At 44.7% G+C, this 20,756-nt stretch overlaps 1 protein-coding gene across 4 annotated transcripts; it reads right to left on the bottom strand.

The window, feature by feature from the left end:
* Positions 1–553: 553 nt before the first annotated feature.
* LOC307082951 (V-type proton ATPase 116 kDa subunit a 1-like) lies at positions 554–19,658 on the bottom strand. 4 transcript variants are annotated; one of them, XM_079746703.1, is made up of 22 exons: positions 19,578–19,658; positions 18,263–18,430; positions 17,545–17,623; positions 17,256–17,353; positions 17,023–17,151; positions 15,867–15,964; positions 15,093–15,219; positions 14,692–14,774; positions 14,506–14,599; positions 11,240–11,452; positions 10,536–10,686; positions 9,732–9,871; positions 9,062–9,228; positions 8,856–8,946; positions 8,492–8,610; positions 8,009–8,222; positions 7,346–7,453; positions 6,628–6,735; positions 5,650–5,667; positions 4,835–4,952; positions 3,785–3,956; positions 554–1,671 (listed from the first exon to the last, which is right to left on the bottom strand). In XM_079746703.1, the coding sequence occupies exons 2-22, from the start codon at positions 18,377–18,379 to the stop codon at positions 1,578–1,580; spliced, it is 2,538 nt and encodes an 845-aa protein (XP_079602829.1). In that variant the 5' UTR covers positions 18,380–18,430; positions 19,578–19,658; the 3' UTR covers positions 554–1,577. The 4 variants fall into 4 exon arrangements, with proteins under 4 accessions (XP_079602829.1, XP_079602831.1, XP_079602830.1 ...); XM_079746704.1 differs by having other exon boundaries at positions 555–1,671; positions 15,867–15,949; XM_079746705.1 differs by lacking the exon at positions 5,650–5,667.
* Between the last annotated feature and the right edge of the window lie 1,098 nt (positions 19,659–20,756).

Genomic DNA, 20,756 nt, shown 5'->3' with positions numbered 1-20,756 from the left:
ATCATTCCACTTCAGAAGGCTTTGTGAAAGCTAGATAATAAAGGGCCGCAGTATTTGTCAGGGTAATAATATCAGAGCAATAGCCTCCTTTTAAGTAGCTAGGCCTATGATTAGAATGCCAGGATGAGGTTATGAGGGTTACAGACCTGTATTGGTGAGGCATTACTTGAGGCTGTTTATAAGTTGGCTAACTATGGCAATTTAGATGGCTAAAACGAATTCAAGAACTTACTACACTATAAACCTAAAAGGGTTAAGGTGGAATAAAAAGTGCCGTTACAACTTATCAGAAAACTATATAAAGAAAACTAAAAAGCGCGATGCAAATATCCATTATACAGTTGGCTACTATCTGATCAATGTAATGCATAAGCTTTATTACTAAAATGGGATTGAATTTATTAATTGAGCCTTTTGAATAAAATCTGTTTATTTCAACACAATGTCTATTTTTAACTTTCAGAGAAAAATAACCCATCATAAACGAGTTGTCTTCCGTCTTCAAGAATTGTACTGTCATGTTATGTTAGTTGTCAACAGTCCCTCACTAAATGATCCAATTGAAAGGCTGAATGTTAAGTTACTTGTAAAGTTAAACAAACCTATTAAACAGCTCCATCTGGAGGACAACTCACAATGAACCTACTTAGGTTCTAACCCCTCTTTAACCAGAAGGGGGCGCCAAATCGTGTTCTTCCTAAATGTTTCCATGATTACCAATACACACCTACGATGTACAATTCTTGAGGCAGCAGCTTAAGGAAAAAAAATACTATACAGCTGTTAAACCGATCCATTCAATTTATTGACAAAGATGGAACAGCAAACCTTGGACACATGTAGGCCTTTACACACGGATGATAAACGGATGACACAATTTTCTTTTGAAGCCACATTACAAACATTCATGGTTTGAACATAGCAGTCAACGCTCATGGATCTTCCTCTGTGAGATTTCCCTTTTAACCTTTTTTACACGCGAGAGATGGGATTTGTTGTGTGATTAAACAGACACATTGAAACTGACCAATCCCCAGAGAGAAAATATCAACTCTTGTGTACAGTAAAGTAGGGGTGGACATACATAAGTCTCATACTTAAGTCTCAAAATGTGTACGAAGGCAGTGAAGAGGTTTTTCAGTTGGAAAAACAGATCATATAAATAATGTTAGATGAGAAAGCTATCTAAATAAAACTAAAGGATGACAACAGCCACAGCACAGCACTAGAGAGTCTAGACAGTTGACAGACTAAAGATACTTGATAGGACTCCATAGCTATGTACAGACGACGAGAACACGTGGATAGACGTTGGATAAAGTATTAAGGTATTCGCCTCCAGGGGGCGCAATATATCAAAATAATCTTTTATAAGAAGCAATCAACGTTGGGTCTCGCTTGATGTAAAAACGATCTCTCCTCCTTCCTTGATGCGTGTGTATTATATAAAGATATACATACAAACCTAGAGCCTCTAATTAAGGTGTGGAAGAATACATCGTCACACTTGAATCAACTACACACCAACACTTTTTTATAACAATATAATAACAACAATAATCGGAATGCACATCTGATCAGTCCTCGTACTTTCCCTCCAGGATGCCCTCGAACACGAACGGGAGGAACTTGAACCCTTGTCCCGTGTAGAACTTGTTCTGGAACTCCACCCTGCACACACACACACACACACACACACACACACACACACAGAAATGTGATCAAAGAATAAGCCAATCAGAACAGGCAAATCAGGTTAAGAAGACAAGTTTGGTGCGGCAAGATGTGACTGTACAAAGAAAAAGATATGGATACTGTGTTTACGCGTCTGGTCAACACAACCCCATGTGTCCACAGAAATCATTTCAGACCTACTTTTGCAAATCTGCTCAACACCAACCATGACACCCATGGACCTTACAGTCCATAACAATCTTTATTTAGCAGTGGAGAACCAAATCCAAAAAGAGTTGCGACACACAGACCATCTCCAGACACAAACACACACAAGTCCCTCCCACCACACAGACGGCCTCAGCGGGGGGGCCGGTGGACACGAGACTATGTGTAGGGAGGGGGGGGGGGGGGGCACTCCTCTAGACCCAGCCCTAATCCCAGGGCCGAGAAACCCGAGCCCTGTTGACCTGGTGGCTGGTGTGTGTGTGTGGGGGGGGAGTGAAGGATCATGGTCTATTTATAACTTTAATCAGCGTCTTGTTGACCGGCTATTGGAGGGACTCCTGTCGTTCCAAGGTCTGGGCCGGGAGGAAGCCAGATCGGCCTGCGCTGGACCCGATACCACTTTACAGCGCTGTGGGTTGTTTGGTCTGATTGGAGCCACTGGGTGCTTGAATCTTTAGTCTTGGCATGTATGGATGGTCATGTATCGTGGTGATAAACAAACTAATAAACAATTTCAGAAAGCCAATCGTAATAATCATAATAACAAAAAACATAATGGGCCGAGTGTGTAATATTTAACAGGGTTAATAAAAGAGGAAGCGGCTGAGATGTTAAACCCAGGGACACGAGCGTGCCGTGACAGGCAGCAATGTATCATTAATCCATTTAATTAAAAACCAAAGTACCGGCAGGATAGATCAGCAGAATATTCCAGACCCCAGGCCAGGAAAAAGACAGCCCCCTGTCGGTCCAATCTTGTCCCATGGGCTTGTTCAGACCTAATCAAACTCCAGTTCAACCGTTCATTTGACAGGGGGTGGTGGGTTTATGCCGTGGCGGTGGGGTCCGCATGGGGTTGGGAAAAAATAAGGAACTTTTGGAGGATCGCAACTAGGGCTGGGCGATTAAACGCATTACGATCTCGATTTCAGCGTCAAACAATCACAAAACTAATATAATCGAGTTTGATTTTTATTTTTTTAAATGTTTTATAGAAAGTGCAGAACAGCTGGATACATATCTGTACATTATTTTAGATTTGAACATTTTCTTTTTGACCATTTAGTGTATTCTTTTAAGGCGAAATTTCAAAGTTCTCAGTTACTAAGTGTTGTTGGGAGGGACATGCTGAATAAATACAACATGTTTTCAAACTCAAAAATAATCATTTGAATGATCGTGATTTCAATATTGACCAAAATGATCGTGATTATGATTTTTTCCATAATCGGGCAGCCCTAATCGCAACCCAACGTCATGTTGCGGTGGCCAATCAGGTGAGGCCGGAAGACGCCAGCGGGGAGAAGAACCTCGTTAACCATGTAATGTTAGCATTGTAGCATTCCGCTGTTTAGTGAGCTACTGTGTGTGATTATGGAAGAGAGGCTGATCGTCACAGAGTTGTCCTTTCAGTTTGCGCTAATGCCTAATGATTTGGTCTGAATGAGGCCCAACAGTCCCTCACCTGCAGGGGGAGCTGGAGACAAGGAGCAGGGTTTGACTCGTTTCCCGAGCCAATAGCCATTCTGACCACATTTTTCCACAGTGTACAAAGGGGACTGGAACCTTTCTTTATAGGTGCATGTGATTTGTGTTTTTAACAGTTGCATTGTAAAGTGCACTTTGGCTCAGCTCTTGAAAGTGAGATCGCACTATATGAAAATATAAGCAGATAAAATAACAAGCAAGGGATACGGCTCCAGACAAGGTAATCATTAATAAAATGCTATAAATGGGTTTTGACTAAAAGAAACAATGGCCAACTTGAGTGATAAAGACCCGATAAGCAAATTGCGATAAGCATATTGTTTAGGGGGAAAACCTGACAGAAGGCTGCCCCCGTAAGAGGACGAGAGACTTGAGTCAGACAAGGCTTTCTCACCAGTGCAGTCGTAGGGCGTGGAGGAAGGCGGAGAGGCCCTCCATGATGAGCAAGATGCACACGGTGAGCACGGCGAAGGCCGCGAAGAGGATGAAGAGCAGGGGGGCGCCGCCGAAGTTGGCGGAGCTGAGGCCGAATTTCAGCACCATGGTCCAAAGGACCTCCGACAGCTCTATGGGGGGGAGGGGGGGACGGATGGAAAGATGGACGATAGGAGATGACAACATGACATACCAATAGAAAAGTTGATTTTCCACATTCAATTGCACATTTAAAAACGACATAATTGCAATGCCCTAGTTCGGTACACAGCCTTTCGTAGTGCATTGGAGTAGATCCTGAAATGAGCCGGCCAATGTAAAGGATCGAGGATCTATTTTTGATTCGAATCGCGACCCCAAGAGTCAAAATCTGTCCACGGCCCTCATGGGGTGATGACGCAATTGCCTTGAAGAGTGGTCTGTGAAAAGGTTTTCCCACTGAAAGGCACCATTTAATACGTCGGTAAAGTCGCTCCGGTTGCTGACATAATAATTATAATATTAATATATGACTGGAAGTACCAGTCGTACCATCGGGATAACACATGCTCTGAGAGACACATTTCAGGTTGCTATCTCGGGCTGATAACACAGACAGGCTCTGGGTGTGTTTGTAGCGTTTATGGGCGTCTCACCAGGTTTCGCCACAGGAAGTGTTGACAACTTGTCTGTTTGATGAATTTAATATTTATTAATAACACGTTAACTCTCGTGTTTGTTCAATTAAATTAAATTGAATACACTACGGTTAAACAGTAGCCCTTTGCGGCGGCCTCCTGGAAGTGCCAGATGTCACATGTTGGTTCCGCCACAGCGGTTGTGTGGTCAGCACAACCTTATCTCAAAGGTTTTTTTCTCATGCCGTGTGTACCCGCCTCCGCAACTTCTCAGCCAGAACGGCTGACTTCCTGTCGCCTTCATGTCAACACCCTGTTGCCTGTGTGTGAGTGTCGAAAGCTGGTGATGCGGAACGTGGGTGTGTGTCGAAAGGGGCGCGTGCGGAACGTACGTGCGTGTGCCAGACTCAGAGCCCACAGGCGCAGGTAGGAGGCCGTGTTGGAGATGCAGCCCAGACAGTACTCTATGGTGTGGATGGCCTGGATCACTGCCACGTCCCCAAAGTTAAACTGCGGGGAGCAGAGGAAACAGAACCACAGGAAACAGGAAAGAAAAAAAATCAATCAACCACCATCATGGAGATACTAGAGCAACAACTATGGCTTAGAGGATCCAGAAGAAAACATGGGCTGATTACGCCCGTTTTATATAAATTATTTTTATAGGAAGATTTGGATTACAGAGGTCAAAGGTCATTGAGACCACTGACCAGGGGGAAGGGAGGGAGGGATGGGGTTAGATCATTAGGTCCCCCCCCCCCCGACTACTCCTACTATAACTCAAGACTTGGAGTCTGAGGCCTCCATCAATCATCATCCCTTTAAACTTTGAACCCATACAAATCGTCTGCCCGTGCCAGGGTTGGCATGCGAGCCATTGGATTGGCGCTTGGCTCTAATACGGAGGCGTCTACAGAAGCACTAGTCTTAGCGGATGGATCGGACAGGAACAGACACACACCCAGCCCGGGTGCGGCTACAAAAGGAATATCCTGTACACCACTAATACAGAAGCCACTAGAAAACACACCAATCACACACCAGTACAGCCAAGGGTTATTCGACTAAAGGGAGCAGGTATCTGTTGGAGGCAGATGGAATGATAGACATGCTTGGGACATGCACTCAACACACACGGTGACGGGGGAAGGGGGGTTGTTGTGGGGTTGTTGTTGTTTTTTTTTTTTGGGATGAGTCGTTGACCTACCTCTTCCTCCACACGAGCCTTGAAAGCAAGTAACAAAATGGTCAGGAATGGTTAATCACAACACATGCACACAAACAAACACACACACACAGACAGGAAAGAGGATACGAAAACGTGTATCCACACACAAACACACACAAAGTTAAGGAAACCTTATGAAGGGCAAGGGGTTAGGGTGCAAGGGTGAAGTAAGAGGTCACTTCTGGATGATGGAAGACATGGTTAAACTAAATTAAATTTAAAAAAAATGCTAAAGAATCGTAAGGCTATTGTATGGAATGTTTACATCAGCAAAAACTATGTTGGGAAAAAATACAGATCTCGCCATTTTCTTTTTTTTGATCTTGTCACCGGAAACCTATAAGAATGGCGAGTAAGGGAGTTGGATTGGCTGGTTTTCGACCCGTCTACAGCATCCATAATTGACATAGTTTGTTCTCCTCACCGTGGAATAGGACACCAGAGGGAGGCCTTTGTGATGGAGGACGACATTACTAAGAGACACTCTATCTAGACCTTTGCAGCTACTTCTTCATGCCCCATGGTCTCATGTTAAAGTCCATCATTTCTACTAGGGCATTTCTTTTCCACTTCACTATGTCTGAGATTCTAGTCCAATATTTCTACATCAACGTTTCTATTCTATTCCAGAATAGACTCAGTCACACTATTTCTACATTGGCGTTTGTATTCCCTGTAATGATTCTGTGTTGTCGGGTCTATTCTATTCCACAATTTCTATTGCAGATTCTATGAACCACACTATTTCTAAGTGGACGATTCTACTACACCTTATCCTTTAAACATTGGCGTCTCTATTCTATCTTGGTGATTCTACACCGGCGTATCTATTCTATTCCACTAGTTCTACATAGCCATTTCTGTTGTGCTCTGCCTTCCTAGGTCCCCGACGTCGCCATTGGCAGGCGTCTGGCTGGGCTATGGTCGTGCGACTGCCGAGGCAGAGGGCCGCCTTACCTCGGGCTCCTCCTCCGTGTTCAGGGCAAGCTGGTCGTGCTCGATGATCCCGGCCTCGTCCTCCGTGGGCCCGTTGCCCACCCGGATCCCCCCGAAGTTCTGGGTTCCCTGCGGGTCCCCGGGAACGCCACGTCACGGATCCAAACGAGGTGGAGCGAGAGAAAAAAAAACACAACGTTTAGCGATTTAGGGGGAGCATGTGGAAAAGGATGTCTCTCTCTTACCCTGAGAGATGGACAGGGTTCACAGTCAACCACTAAGATGTAATTTATTTATCCAAGAACGGAAATGAGGGGAAAACTAAATGGGTAAACTGGGGTTCTATGTATGAATGATGTAGGTATTTAACAACACAGTTTCCCGGAGACCACACATGAACAATAGTGTCTAATGTCACAAATCAAACAAGGTCAACCAAAACCAAAAAAAACAACTTTTGACAATTAAAAGCATATGTGGATGATGTCCATCTCTTCTTTGGCGTATGAAGCCCAACCCACAGCGGGTGGGTGGGAGAGGGAGTTGATAGACTGAGAGAGAGATGCAAGATCTACTATAATAATCCCAGACAGGAAACGAGGGGCAAACTAAATGTATCACCTAGGGTTCAGGGTATGAATGAATCACACCATGAATAACAACAGGTGACCTCTGTCTCCTCTGTCCCCCCCAACAGGTGGTGGGGGGGACAGAGGAGACAGAGGTCATGGCTCCATACCAGGTTTTTCCTCCACAAGTACTGTCTGCGCAGGATCAGGGGCTTCACCACCAGCATGCAGGGGACGCACATCAGCGCGATGACCACCAGGAACGACTGGAGGACCTGCTACTGGTCCAGAAGAGAACCAACACACACACAAGCAGCGGTCATTGGGTGGCTTTGGCCAAAGATAACCCATCTAGTAAAGCGTCTTGTAGCTTCTAGCTAATAGTTCCAACTTCTTTCAAATGGTGATACATGTAAGATATACCTTAGGATATATATTTTTGAAAACATTTTTGACGATGGGAAAAATGAATATGAATCAGATTAGTGATATTTGGTGCAATCATGAACCTTACATGGGTGGTATAAATATGTTTAGTTTTTCTAAAAAAGGCTTGTGATTGATTTAGGGATTTTTTAGCACCGGATTCAATATACTCATATGGTATCGGATTCAACACATTTTATCAAAGTGAAATCATTTAAAAAAATGTCATCGTCAAATCATTTATTTAAAGACATTTACCCCAGGACTCAATGCAATACCTCAAAGCACCCCTAGGGGTGTGCATACTTCCGGAAAAAATACTGAAACTAATCACAACGATAGAGAACAGGAGACCGATCCCATAAGACGGGTGACAGGAGATGGATGACAAGGTGCTCGGCGGTTACCTGGCCGGTGTAAAGCTGGGCGCTGCCATCGCTGTAGCTGAACAGGAACATGTTGATGAAGGCGATAAGGATGCTGGGCGCGGTACGGGAGTTGCGTGCGTCATAAGCCAGCCACTTGTAGAACACCAGCAGCACCAGGTAGCCAAACAGGCTGACCATGAAGATGATCTCCGGGATGAAGCCGAAGTAGATGTTCAGGGGCTTATTGAAGTACCTGGAGGGTCATGGGAGACGGTTAGAGTGACGATGAGTTGAGAGTCAGATCCCGTACCCAAGCTGTCTGTCTTCAACCGCGTCAATAAATGAATGAATTAATTAATTAATTAATTAATGAGTGAATACATGGATGCAAGAATGAGAACATTAGTGAATGAATGAGTGAATACAAGGATTAGTGAGTTAAGTAATTCAATTGTGAGTAATTGAGTGAATTAACTAGCGACTGAATTAATGGCTTGATTAATGGGGCGATTGGGGGCTCACAGGTGGTTGAAGAGGCTGAGAATGATTCCGAACAGCATGTGGATGACTCCCAGGATCACAGACATCTTCATCTTGAAGGAGTTCAGGAAGGTCAGCTTGTTGGTGGCGATGTTCCAAATCTGTGGGCGACAAAACGTGCTGGTGTGACATTTTGGCCAAAGAAGAAGAGGTCTATTGAAATTGTTTACACCGATGGTTTAGCGAGCAGGGAACGGCTCTACAACAAAGCCAATCTGATGACAACACATCTCATACTCCTAGTCAATCATCACTACACAACCGCCTTGAAAGCAAGCATGCTAGGACCAATATTGACACAAATATTACCTATACATATATATATATATAAAAAACGTGTAATTACTGGGTCAATTCCTAAGGGGTAGGGTCCCTTAAACACCCCCTCCACAACCGGGTCCAGCTGCAGAAGCTTATTTTCCTCGAGCACTGTAAACCTGAAATAAGGAAGCAGAAAATGAATGCAATAAAAACAGTGCACCAGTTTCAATAGAATCTACTGACAGAAGAGAGACCCATGGGGGGGTCGGTTGGGGCTTTGAGGACACATACGTCCAGTTGCCGCCTACTCGGGTGTCGAACATGGGCCTGACGCTCCAGCCCGAGCCGAAGACGTTGAGAGACTTGGAGAAGCAGTCGTTGTAGATGATGCCCGTGTAGATGGAGAACAGGCCCATCAAGAGGATGATGTAGCGGCCCGCAAACACCATGCAGAACATCTGGCAGAGGCACGCAGACGGACAGACCGAGGGATGCAGATTAACAAAGGGTAATATATGGGCATAGAGGGAGTAATGATAGATGATTTCATTGGAATCACCATCATGTCAAGAGCGATGACCACATCAATATACAAGAACCTATAAACCTAATCTAAATGGGGGCCCGGACTGAATCAAGACAGTTCGACTCCTCGTGGGCGTGTTCGCCATACCTATCGGGTCTAGGGAGATGGCTGTGAGGGAGAGGTGTGGAGGGAGGGGCGGTGTGAGAGGGAGTGAGTGACTGAGTGAGTGAGTGAGTATGTAAACCTATACATACGGCTGGCTTTAACATAGACCACATGGGTCCTCATAGTGAGGGCCATGACAACAGCCAAGCAAACAACCTCTTGAGAACACGACGCGTGGAAAGGAAATGCAGACCCTCTGTCCCACACGGGCACAATATCCATTAGGGTTTTGTGCGTGCGTGCGTGCGCGTGTGTGTGGTGCTCGGCTACCTCGTTGTCGTTCTTCTGGGCGGCCAGCCTGCTCTCCCTCAGCACCAGGTAGAGGGCGGCGCAGGTCATGAGCACCCCGTGGCCCAGGTCCCCGAACATGACGGCGAACAGGAAGGGGAAGGTGATGATGGTGTAGGGCGCTGGGGGAGGATGGCGGGGACGCAGCACACCGGGTGGGGTGGAGGAGGAGGGGGGAGGTCAGGAGAAGGAGGTCGGCCGGTGAAACCCCACGCATGGATCACAGCAGCGCATGATACACACACATGCACTCGCAGTGGAATACGCAGGAAATGCGATTATGATTGAAAATGCATAATCGCAATGCAATTAGGACGGTATTTCACATTCGATGTCCATGTATGGCAATTATTTCAAAGTGTGGCTCATTAGGCTGTTGGCCGAGGTTTACCCGGGCTACCGTGCCTGACTGATACTAGTACTTCCCTTTTCTGTATCTTACATTATTATCGATGATTGTTAGACACATGGATATCTTTAGTTCATGACTGTATGTCCCCCCCACAGATGACAAATCGCTGATAATGAACATGCCAACAGAACCACACGGAGACACACGTACACAGGTCGCAGGGGGCCGTGATGCGGGGGTGGGTGGATGAATTGATGGATGAATGGTTGAATGGATGGCCGAGATAAGAGAGGTTGGGCGGAGGGATTGTGTGTCCTATCCCGGGGACAGCTGAGCAAACAGGCCCGAGTCATGATGGGCCACTGGGCTCGTGTGAAACCCGATGCGTGGGGTTGGGCTGCGCTAGGAGAGAGCGAGTCGGTTCCGACACACACCTGGGTTCATCTCGCGGTAGTTGCCGACACCGTAGGCGTCCACGATGTTCTGGAAGCCCGAGGTGAACTTGTTGGTCTTGTTGTAGGTGGGGGGGGTCTGCTTGGTCTGCATCCTGTTGAGGATGGAGGGGACAGTGGAGCCGCTCTTCTCCTGTCAATCAAAAGAGGAGGGGGGGGGGGAAATCAGGTCCCTGCTGCTGCTGCACATTTCGCTTTATATTTTTCTGTTACATGTCTTAATTAAAATGAGTTTGATGCACATAAACTTTGAGCAAATTAACTCAAAGCTGAACAAACAGGACCTAGACACAATGCTTGTTTTGCAAATAACATTATGTTCAATATTGTAATACGACTGGATATGTAAATAACTCTATTCAAAAATGCAAATGTTGGGGAACAGTTGCAAATGGCTTTGGTTTCTTCCCCCGCGCCATTTCCATACAAGACTGCTGCTCACGTAGAAACAAGTAACACTCACACCATAGTATACACAAAGAAGGCTGTCGTTTCCAGCCAACTTAAAATCAACTAAATAAACACTTTGAAGGCAGTGAACTTTGCTCAGCAAAGGGCAGCGATAAACATTCATTAAATCAACGAGTGACATGCAGTATTCCAAAGACCCTTCTATTGAATAATCCAAACCCCGTTAATATGGATGAGTGAGTGAGTGAGTGAGTGAGTGAGTGAGTGTTCCGTACCGTTCCCCTGCGCAGGGCGAACTGGATGGAGTCCAGGTCGGAGATGGGGCACCACACCTCGGCGATCAGACACTTCTGGGTGACGTCGATGTTGCACAGGTTGAGCGTGTGGTAGATGGCCTTCATCTTCCGCACCTTGATGAACCACACGCGGACCGTCTTGGCGGCCGCCTGCAGCACCCGCTGCCGGTGGTCCTCCGTCTGGTTCAGCACCTTTTGGGGCAGGAAGAGAGGAGGTTAACCGATGGATGGACGACAGATGGATGGATGGGTGCAGCAAAGGCCACGGTTTAGCATGTTAGCAGCTAATGCGGCTCTCGTTGGAGTCAGATTAATTAGTTTTCTTTGCAAAGATATTATTCATTCATTCATTCATTCATAAAAAATATAGGGATTATAGCCATGCAACTACATGGGGGGGCAATTACCCAAGGTAGTGGGGCAGTCTAGGCGAGTCCCAACGGTTACTGGGTTTGAACCCATAGTGTAGGCCTCTTAGAGCAAGGCCAAATTCCTACCGCATGTCATTAAAGACCTGTACATCAAAAAAAGCATACACTAACATGTGCTTAAGTTCTCTGAGAAAGACATCATGTGACCTAAGGAATCTGGACCTGTCAGACTTGTGTATCAGTATCTTGCAATGCAGAGCGATACGATTTGTATTACGCTTACATATTGCATTGCACTTAAGCAGAGTGACTGTATCGCTGACTTACGTCTATAAATATGTTGTCAATGAAATATGTATAAAGACATTTGGAAAATAATCCACCACATCCTTCTGGGCTCACCTTTTCCCATGAGAGTCCCATGATCAGCACATAGCTCAGATGTTTCATCTCTGACCCAGACCACCCATCCCCAAGCTGGCTGGAGCCACTGCTATGAGTAATATGGCTGAACCTTTACATACGACTGGCTTGCATATAGGCCACATGTGTCCACATAGTGACGCCATGACAACAGCCAAGCAAACAACAACTTGAGACCATGACGGGAGGGAAGGAAATGCAGCCCTTCTGTCCCACACGGGTTATGGGGCATCCCAAACACAACCATAAAGAGTGAAAGGGGGTGTGTGTGTGTGTGTGTGTGTGTGTGTGTGTGTGTGTGTGTGTGTGTGTGTGTGTGTGTGTGTGTGTGTGTGTGTGTGTGTGTGACCCTCAAACGCACCATAAGACATCATCCTAAAAACCGAGCCTACATGTGACACACTCGCATAAAGCCAAGTACTATGCATAAGCATTTGTAATCCTGCTCGGGGACTTCGGCCTGCTCTGGGGAGTTTAGCCCACCGGTTGAGTGTGGTGGTGGCTTTGGAGCTATGCTAGGTCTGCACGCCTGTGTGCGAGTGTGTACGTTAACAGCAAGGGAGTGAGCAGGAGTGTCTGGAACATGATCTAAACCTTCATGCCCACAAGCAGCTGATCCACTCCAATCGGGGAAATTAAGTGAAAGGGTGCGCTTGTTTTCCGAGCCATACAAGGGCCATACAATGCCTGCCCTCAGACGTGTTCATCTACTGTCTCCTTTTACCCATCCGGCGGCGAGGGAGCAATTAAAACAAACGCGCCAACAACCCCATTTTCCAAGAGGGGGGGACCGTTGCCCACAGCTATCGGTGCTTTGTGTTCGGTAACTGGACTCCAAGGTCCACAGGCTTTTGTCAGCACACTCCCATGCTGTGTTTTTGGAGGACTGCCACGAAGCAAATACAAGCCTTGATGAAACACAATGCTGACTGAGATGTACATTGTTCCCCAAATCTGCCGTCTAACAAGAGTGCCAAGCAAAGCCAGGGCACTTAGCTGAGGAGATTAGTGGGGACCAGTGGCTGCTTTGGCAGTTGACTGCTACGTACACTCTCTGTTGGACGTAGGGCTCTAGGCTGTGGCTATTGTCTGGTAGCTAGCTACCATAATGTAAAATACTTAATATTATTAAATAAAACATTCAAAAAGTCCCATTCAAAGAGCCAAATCTGTTATCAGAAAAAACTATCTGATACCCTACACGTTATCTTGGGCAAACATGAAAAAAAAAATGAACAAAGGCACTCTGCTGCTGTTAGGCAGGGACAGTTGGGCTGTCTAGAAGAGGGGCTGTTTACTCAGTGAACAGTGTAGAGAGCAGAGTTGAAGCATCAACTCATCAGAGATGACTTGAGTGCTTATCCTCAAAGGACCTTTAGTGCAGGGAGTCCTATCCTCTTTTGTTAGAGTTTCCCATTATTTATGTAAGTCACTTTATTCTGTTGTCATTGGATTTTTGATATACTGTTGTACACACACACACACACACACACACACACACACACACACACACACACACACACACACACACACACACACACACACACACACACACACACACACACACACACACACACATGACCAGTCTTGTTTTCAGTTGTAATACACCAACCAACGACTCTAGGGGGCAAATGTCCCGGCATAGCCAAACGCAGACAGCAAGGTGGTGATAATATTATTGGACACTATCATCCCTGGCACACGTCACCATGTTGTCATGGCGTGTTGCTCACGTCGTTACCATGGCTCATGTCTTTGCATGCACCCTAATATGCATCTCTAGACACTTGATTTTCCTTTAATGATCAAAGTCACTCTTGGCTGTGTGCATGTGAAGGTTAGAAAGAGCACAAGTGAAACTATCACTGCTGGTTTAAAGCAGCAAATAGATGTACCCATATTAACTTAGACGTATTAAGTACCAAAACCCATATTTGGATTTATTAAATACCAGCACTCATAGCACAAGTGCATTCAAACACTGACGATTGTGTCAACCAGGCAGGCTGTGAGGGCAGTTCAAATGTGCCTTGCCTGGGGGCTTCCCCTCTGTACTATAGCCAGGGGGAAACACATAGATCAGGTACCAGATTTTGACCACCAGTTTTAAGGCACAGGTTTAGTTGCTTTCAATATTTATACATTAACTCTGACCTAGATTGCAAACACTGTGCACTGTGCTGAACTCTCTGGAAACTGCATGCAACTGTATTACAGATTTACAAATTTAAGAGCTAACGTCCACTTAAATGATGATTGTTTATTGATTGCATGCGTGACTGGGTATGACCGTTTTTGGCGGGCGGGAGGGGGTGTGTACAGACCCTCAAGTCTGTGAATGAAACACTTAGAAATACCATATTTAGGTGTTTGTGAATACCATACTTATACTTAGGAGGTAAACAAAACATCGATATATCCATCCATCCCTCCATCCATCGTCACTCATACCATCTGGAGGTCGTCAATGCGAGCGTTCACTCCTGCCGCCATCTCCTTCCTCTCCTGTGGCGTCTCGGGACATGGGTATAAGGAAGCCCGGAACCTGGATTAAAAACAACCACAAACACGGGCACATCAATGAAGAGGGACGGGATTGTGAACCCTTTGATGTCCAATGAGAGGAACATCCCTTACCCCTCGCATATCTTCCTGACACGAGTCTTCAGCTGGTCACCCTGGAAGAAGATGATGAACACCGACTTGTACACCTGGTCACCCTGTGGAATTGGTCCACAGTTAGGATTGATTGGGTTTAGTTGGAATGTGAATTCACTTGACCTAATTTCAAGCTGAAGAGGCAAAAGCAGTTACATAAGATACACATTTTGCATATTTGACCATATTGAAAATCTAAATCTTACTACTGTGCTTTACTTCAGCTGTGGCACTCAACTTTCCAACCTGGGATTAATCAAATGTATCTGATGTCATGCGTGTTATGGTATTAATGGTGGTTGGATTCGAAGTGATACTGATGATGGTAAATCGATACATCTCCTGGATGCTGGGCCAGCCTATTCTCACAGGGTACCCACCGAAGCTGGGTCTTCCAGAGGATCTTCGATGTCAGCCTGCTTCAGGAACACGTTGCCACGGCAAACTCGCCACAGCATCCGCTCAAATGTAGGAATGCGCTCCCTTCCGATGACTCCGGCGACAAACCTGCGACGGGCAAAAAACAAAGAAAATAGATGCTAAATCTGTAAAATAAAAGTGTGATATCTTATGTTTTAGACACCAGTTAAATTCTGTGGTCAAAAAACTCATGAATTATGTCATTTATAAGCTGTGTTGGGATCTGTCTAAGGGCCTGAGCTACCATTATGTAGCTAATAACAACCAGTTACCACCTCTGGTTTGGGGCGGTTTTTAATTTCATTTTATAACAAAGGTGATATATGTCTGATCTCATAATCATTCAAAATACACACACATCCTGATGACGATCATTTTGTCCACAAATAAACTCGAAGGGATCTGTCAAATAGCTAGTAGTCCCTTACACAAAGTAGGCTATGATTAAAGGTGGACAATTTACAAAGCACAGTTAATAAGACAGTGTATTTGTATTTGCGTAGACGGTATTATTATCTAACAAAAATTAACAAAACACGTAATACTAGAAACAGCACTTATTCTGTACCATTCACCTAAACCAATAATAGTGGCTTAACCAAGCCAAGCAGCACCAAGCTATACTCCTGAAGGCGATTGGCTGGTATAAAGTTATAGAGAAGGATGGCCCAAGAGAAATGAAAATAAATACATAATCCCGCCATGAACATGGAAGACCATGATGGGAACCGTACCCCAGTCTGAGAGGTACTCCGCGGTTAGCCTCAGTGGGCTCCAGGGGTACGGTCGACTCCTCCAGTAGACTGGGGTCCTCCATCTGCAAATGGAAACCCTGTGCCCATTAGGGACAATAGTATAGTAATACTATGACAGTAATTACTACTATGCAACACTACTTCCACAGCAGCCTTTCACTGTGCAGATGTTCTGCCTGATACACATGCACTCAGGGGAGGTTCAATATGAGCATGGTCAAGGGAAGATCAAACAAGATGATGCCAAGTCAAGTCTTTCACAGAGTCTTGCACATCGCAAGGCATAGCTGGTCAAAAGCACTTGTGAAAGTCGGAGGTGTGTACATCTTGGCTCAAGCTACAGGTTAACAGAAAATGTGTAAATCTAGGAACAAACTATTGGACCACAAGAGAACGATGCAGCGTGTCCACTCATGGGATTTCTTCCAAAAATGTAAGCCGCAGAGACAAAGTTGACACCTTGGAAGCAGGAGAAAATGGTTGTGAGAAAGGAACGAGCAAAATCAATTATAGTTCGGAAAGCGTGACGGCATTTTTGCTTTCAGGTACTGATTTAACCAGTTTAAATGTAATGACTGACAAAGCGACATGTTGACGTTAAATCATTTACCACAATGACATGTTTAAACTGCTTGTAAAAACAGAAAAAATATAAGAAGGCTAACTAGGGATCAACAAAGGACTACTTTTGAACGCAGTAGGCTGGAACACGTAGGTGTAAAATGATGGCTAAATGGTACAGTAGTTAGTTATGGAATATGGCTCTGATAAGCAAATGGTAGCTGTATTTGTTTCAGTACTGAATGCTCACATGACGTGAATGGATGAATGGATAAGAGCAGGTGGGCTTCAAATCACATGACAGCACTAGCTGGACCGAATGAGCTTAAGGCTATGCGAGATCACATGAACAGTGGGTGTTCTTTAAGCTCAGTCTATAGGCAGTGCAAGGGGAAGGGGAAGGGGACCCTTTTGGGGACAATTAAAAGACCTAAAAATATTTTGAATAGTACATTATTATTATTCATATTATTATACATTATTAATAACGCTGATTATTATTATATTGCCCACAATACAAGTCAGAGAAACGTCAGCGTTTGCATTCAGTGCGATTAAGGAAGGAGTTGCCAACCTCATCGAAAAACTGCTGAGTGCGTCGCAGGATGTGCTTGAGCTCGGTCAGCTCCAGAAAGTTCTTCTTCAGTGCTTCCTGGTTAGTGTTGATCTCCTTCAACTCGTTCTCTAGTTTCTCGAACGTGGCCTGTGGGGATGGGAGGAGGGGAGGAGAAGGTAGACGCTGTCAGATGAGCTGTAGACGTGCCTTGTCATGTCTGGTTGCTGCAGTGGCCGGTTGAGGGCCGTCACCTCCAGGTCTATCATGTCCCTGGGGAAGGGCACCTCCGGGTTCTCCCCTGTGTCGATGACGCCGATATGGGCCCTCTTTATCTCCTTCTCCACAAATCCTGTTTTGAGGAAGGAGAGGAAACGATTAAATGCGCCCACCAAATATTGCAGTTTTTATTGTAACACGTCATTTGGCATTCGGTGCGTGCCAGGCCAGTGACCAGCATGTGTATGGAGAAATAACAGGGAGACACTTTATGACTAAATAGGTTTTAGGTGCCGGGACTTCATTAGGTCATGGTTGACTTACTCAGCTTGCGATCCATTTCCTCACAACGTCGCACTTCATTGACAAACTTGCGTTGGAACACATTGACATCTGGGTTGAGCTGGGGGCAAGAGTGGAAGTTTACATACATGGCTAATTTATGCTGATGAAACCTGAAGACAAATACAAGGAGAGAATCATCCTATTTGTAGTAGCCTTTATCACACAGGTGTCTTAGTAAACATGAATTAAGGGAAGTTTCAGAAAATCTGGTTTTGCTAAAAACATATTAAATAATAAGAGGTTATGTGCTTTACCGTCTGATTTCATTATGTTCAAGCTTCACAGTCAAAAAATGACAAATATTTAGCACATTTCTATGAATCCACATTATCTGAAAGCAACATAATGATCCTTTTGAATCCCTACATGTTACGTATTTCGCACACAATGGCTTCCTTAGGGCAATCCTAAAGGAACGTCCACATGCACGGACTGAGGGCTCAGCTGTGAGAACACATGATGAACACGATGTAGAAGGTATGCATTTAGCTCCCAGAATGCCACTGATGTGATAGTAAAGCACGTTTTCCACTGCACAATAGCCATATTCATTTCTCAGGCCCGACTATCCTCAAATAGCAAACAATGACAAACTCAATTCTCCCTGACCAAAAAAATAACTTGGAAGCAGTTTATATTTTGAAAGGTTGTGGGTCACGATGACGACAGCAGACGGATGATACAGGCGTTGACTCACATCACGAAATTGCACCATCCCAATCTCTCCGAGTTCACTAACACAGCAGTAGGCAGCCTCTGACTGGAGAAAGAGCTGCGCCAGGGTCATCTCTTCACTTCTAAAGAGGTCCCCCATGATGGCGGAGATCTCCAACGGCAAACTCAAGCCAGAAGATAAGCAGACACACTAAAAAAAAAAAAAGGGAACGAGTCAAAACATGAAAAAAGGCATGACTTGCAAGATAGATTAGGAATCATTTTGACATTAACACAACACAAAACAAAAGCTCAAAAGCATTCCGGTGGCGGTATATGAATTACTGGTTGAAGCAGGTGGGGATATAACGCATTCCACACTTGACTGCTAATTATGTGGGCCATTACCTCTAATGAAGGGGTCAGCCTCAGTCAAATGATAGTTCTAGCACTATTGTGAAAAGTTGACAAGTTGAGCTTTCTCTAATGAAGTTCTCGGAAATGTTAACTAAATGTAATCGTGAAGAAAAATAAATAAAAAGTCTGGTCCAACTTATTTTGACTTGCTGGCTGCACCGTTAATGCTTAAAACTGAATTATTTACAAGGGAACAGAGTTGGCTTAAAACTGAATTATTTACAAAGAACAGAGGTCGAAGCAAACGTAGAAATTCGTGAATGAATTGGCGTGTAACATGAATTAGACAAGGTTGCCTTTGGGTAGGATCGAGACGAACTCCATAACACCTAGTATAAAACAAGCACCCTAGGCTCATCAATGGATTATGAAGCACCACGTGACCAGCGTTACGGGTTTATCTCACATTCAATCGGACCGTCCGACACGGTATCCTGTTAATATACATGTTTTCGTGAACAAGTTAAAAGTCAAACCTGATTAATAAAGTAGGTATACAACTTACGTAGAAAAGTTTAAAGGATATGTACTGAATCCGACACAAAGTAAAATCGAATAAGTAGAAAATAAACGACTTGTTAGGTGTAGCTTTACCTGTCAAAGCTAAGATGTCAACTCTGCATTCATAACATGAAATACATGGTGCGTTTCCTATTTGTTTCCGAACCAACAAGTCAATCAAATAGAGAACTTACTTGTTATCATTACTAGTATGAGACTGTTTTAGTAGTTCGGTGATACGTATTTGACAGTATCGCGGGGTATAAGTAATAACGTAGATAAGTGATTTTGAGGCTACGTAAATGGCCAATCTAACTCATAAGGAGGGACCACCTGTTGACAAATAATACGATACGAACGTCATGTCTCTTTACACGCGAAAACAAATTAGTAGTAAGTGCCTGCCCAAATGAATAAAAACTGTACTTCGATTCACTTACAGTTCTGTAGATATCCTTAAGATTGTTCAGTGCTGTTGACTGGTCTTTCGCTCCTCAGCTGACCACAGCAACACTAGTGACTACCTAAGCTAGCTCTCAGGCAGGTGAACCGGAAGAGAAGCGGCGGGGACAGCCGCGCCATAGTTGTAGTTCTCCATGCGAATTTAGACAACCTCCTTTTTTATATATATATCTTTTTACATTTCGGCTTTATCATTTATACAAATGCTTCCTTCCAAAGCTTTTAGTTATCCCCAAAACATCAGCAAATAAATTCAGAAACTTAAATCAGCAAGAGTCTTTCGAAAGTAGCTAGCTATTTTGTATTCTATATCTGACCTATGCTCCACTTCAGTGAAGTCTCCATCTTGTGGCTAGCATGTGTTGGGTTACAAATGATGACTACATTTTGTTGATGCATATTTCATTTCAGGTAAGCAGACATTGCGTCCCAAAATCCAAACTGAATAATGCAAATTTTTTTGTACATTTTGTTTTTTCATTTTTAAAAAGTCGACTCTTGAGTTATAACGAAGTATTCAAAAATAGTAATGTTACCCCAGTCTGATGCAGCCTATCGGTTCTGTAGTCATATTTGTAACAACTTGGAAATTAGTTATTAATTAGAATAAGTTATTTACTAGTAAATAGTAACATTGAAAAGTTGGCCATCTGCTGGAGATCCTTGGAGCTCACCTGTGTGTGTGTGTGTGTGTGTGTGTGTGTGTGTGTGTGTGTGTGTGTGTTTGTGTGTGTGTGTGTGCGCGCACATATGCGTGCACATGCATGTGTGTGTGTGTGTGTCCGCACATATGCGTGCACATGCGTGTGTGTGCGCACATATGTGTGCACATGCATGTGTGTGTGTGTGTGTGTGTGTGTGTGTGTGTGCACATATGCGTGCACATGCGTGTGTGTGTGTGTGTCTGTTTTTGCATGCCCATGTGCGTATAAGTGTTTGTACCATGTGTCCCGGCCATCTCTTTCATTTGATGGAGACCAACAGGTTTTTCCAGCAAGTGACCACCAATGTGCATGGACTGGTACTTGTGGATACTGTGCCCACTGCCTGGGCAGGGAAAGGGGGTGGAGCCCTCAGCCACAAGGGGAGCAGTGGGAAGGGGCTTGGAAGGGAAAAGTTCTACTGGTTGGGAGCTGGGGAGCAGAAGCATTCGAGTT

The sequence above is a fragment of the Pollachius pollachius genome (assembly GCF_949987615.1).
Source record: "Pollachius pollachius genome assembly, chromosome: 11".
NCBI classification, from domain to species: Eukaryota; Metazoa; Chordata; class Actinopteri; order Gadiformes; family Gadidae; genus Pollachius; species Pollachius pollachius.
The sequence above is the reverse complement of the archived record's forward strand: the minus strand, read 5'-3'. Positions and strand labels throughout refer to the sequence as shown.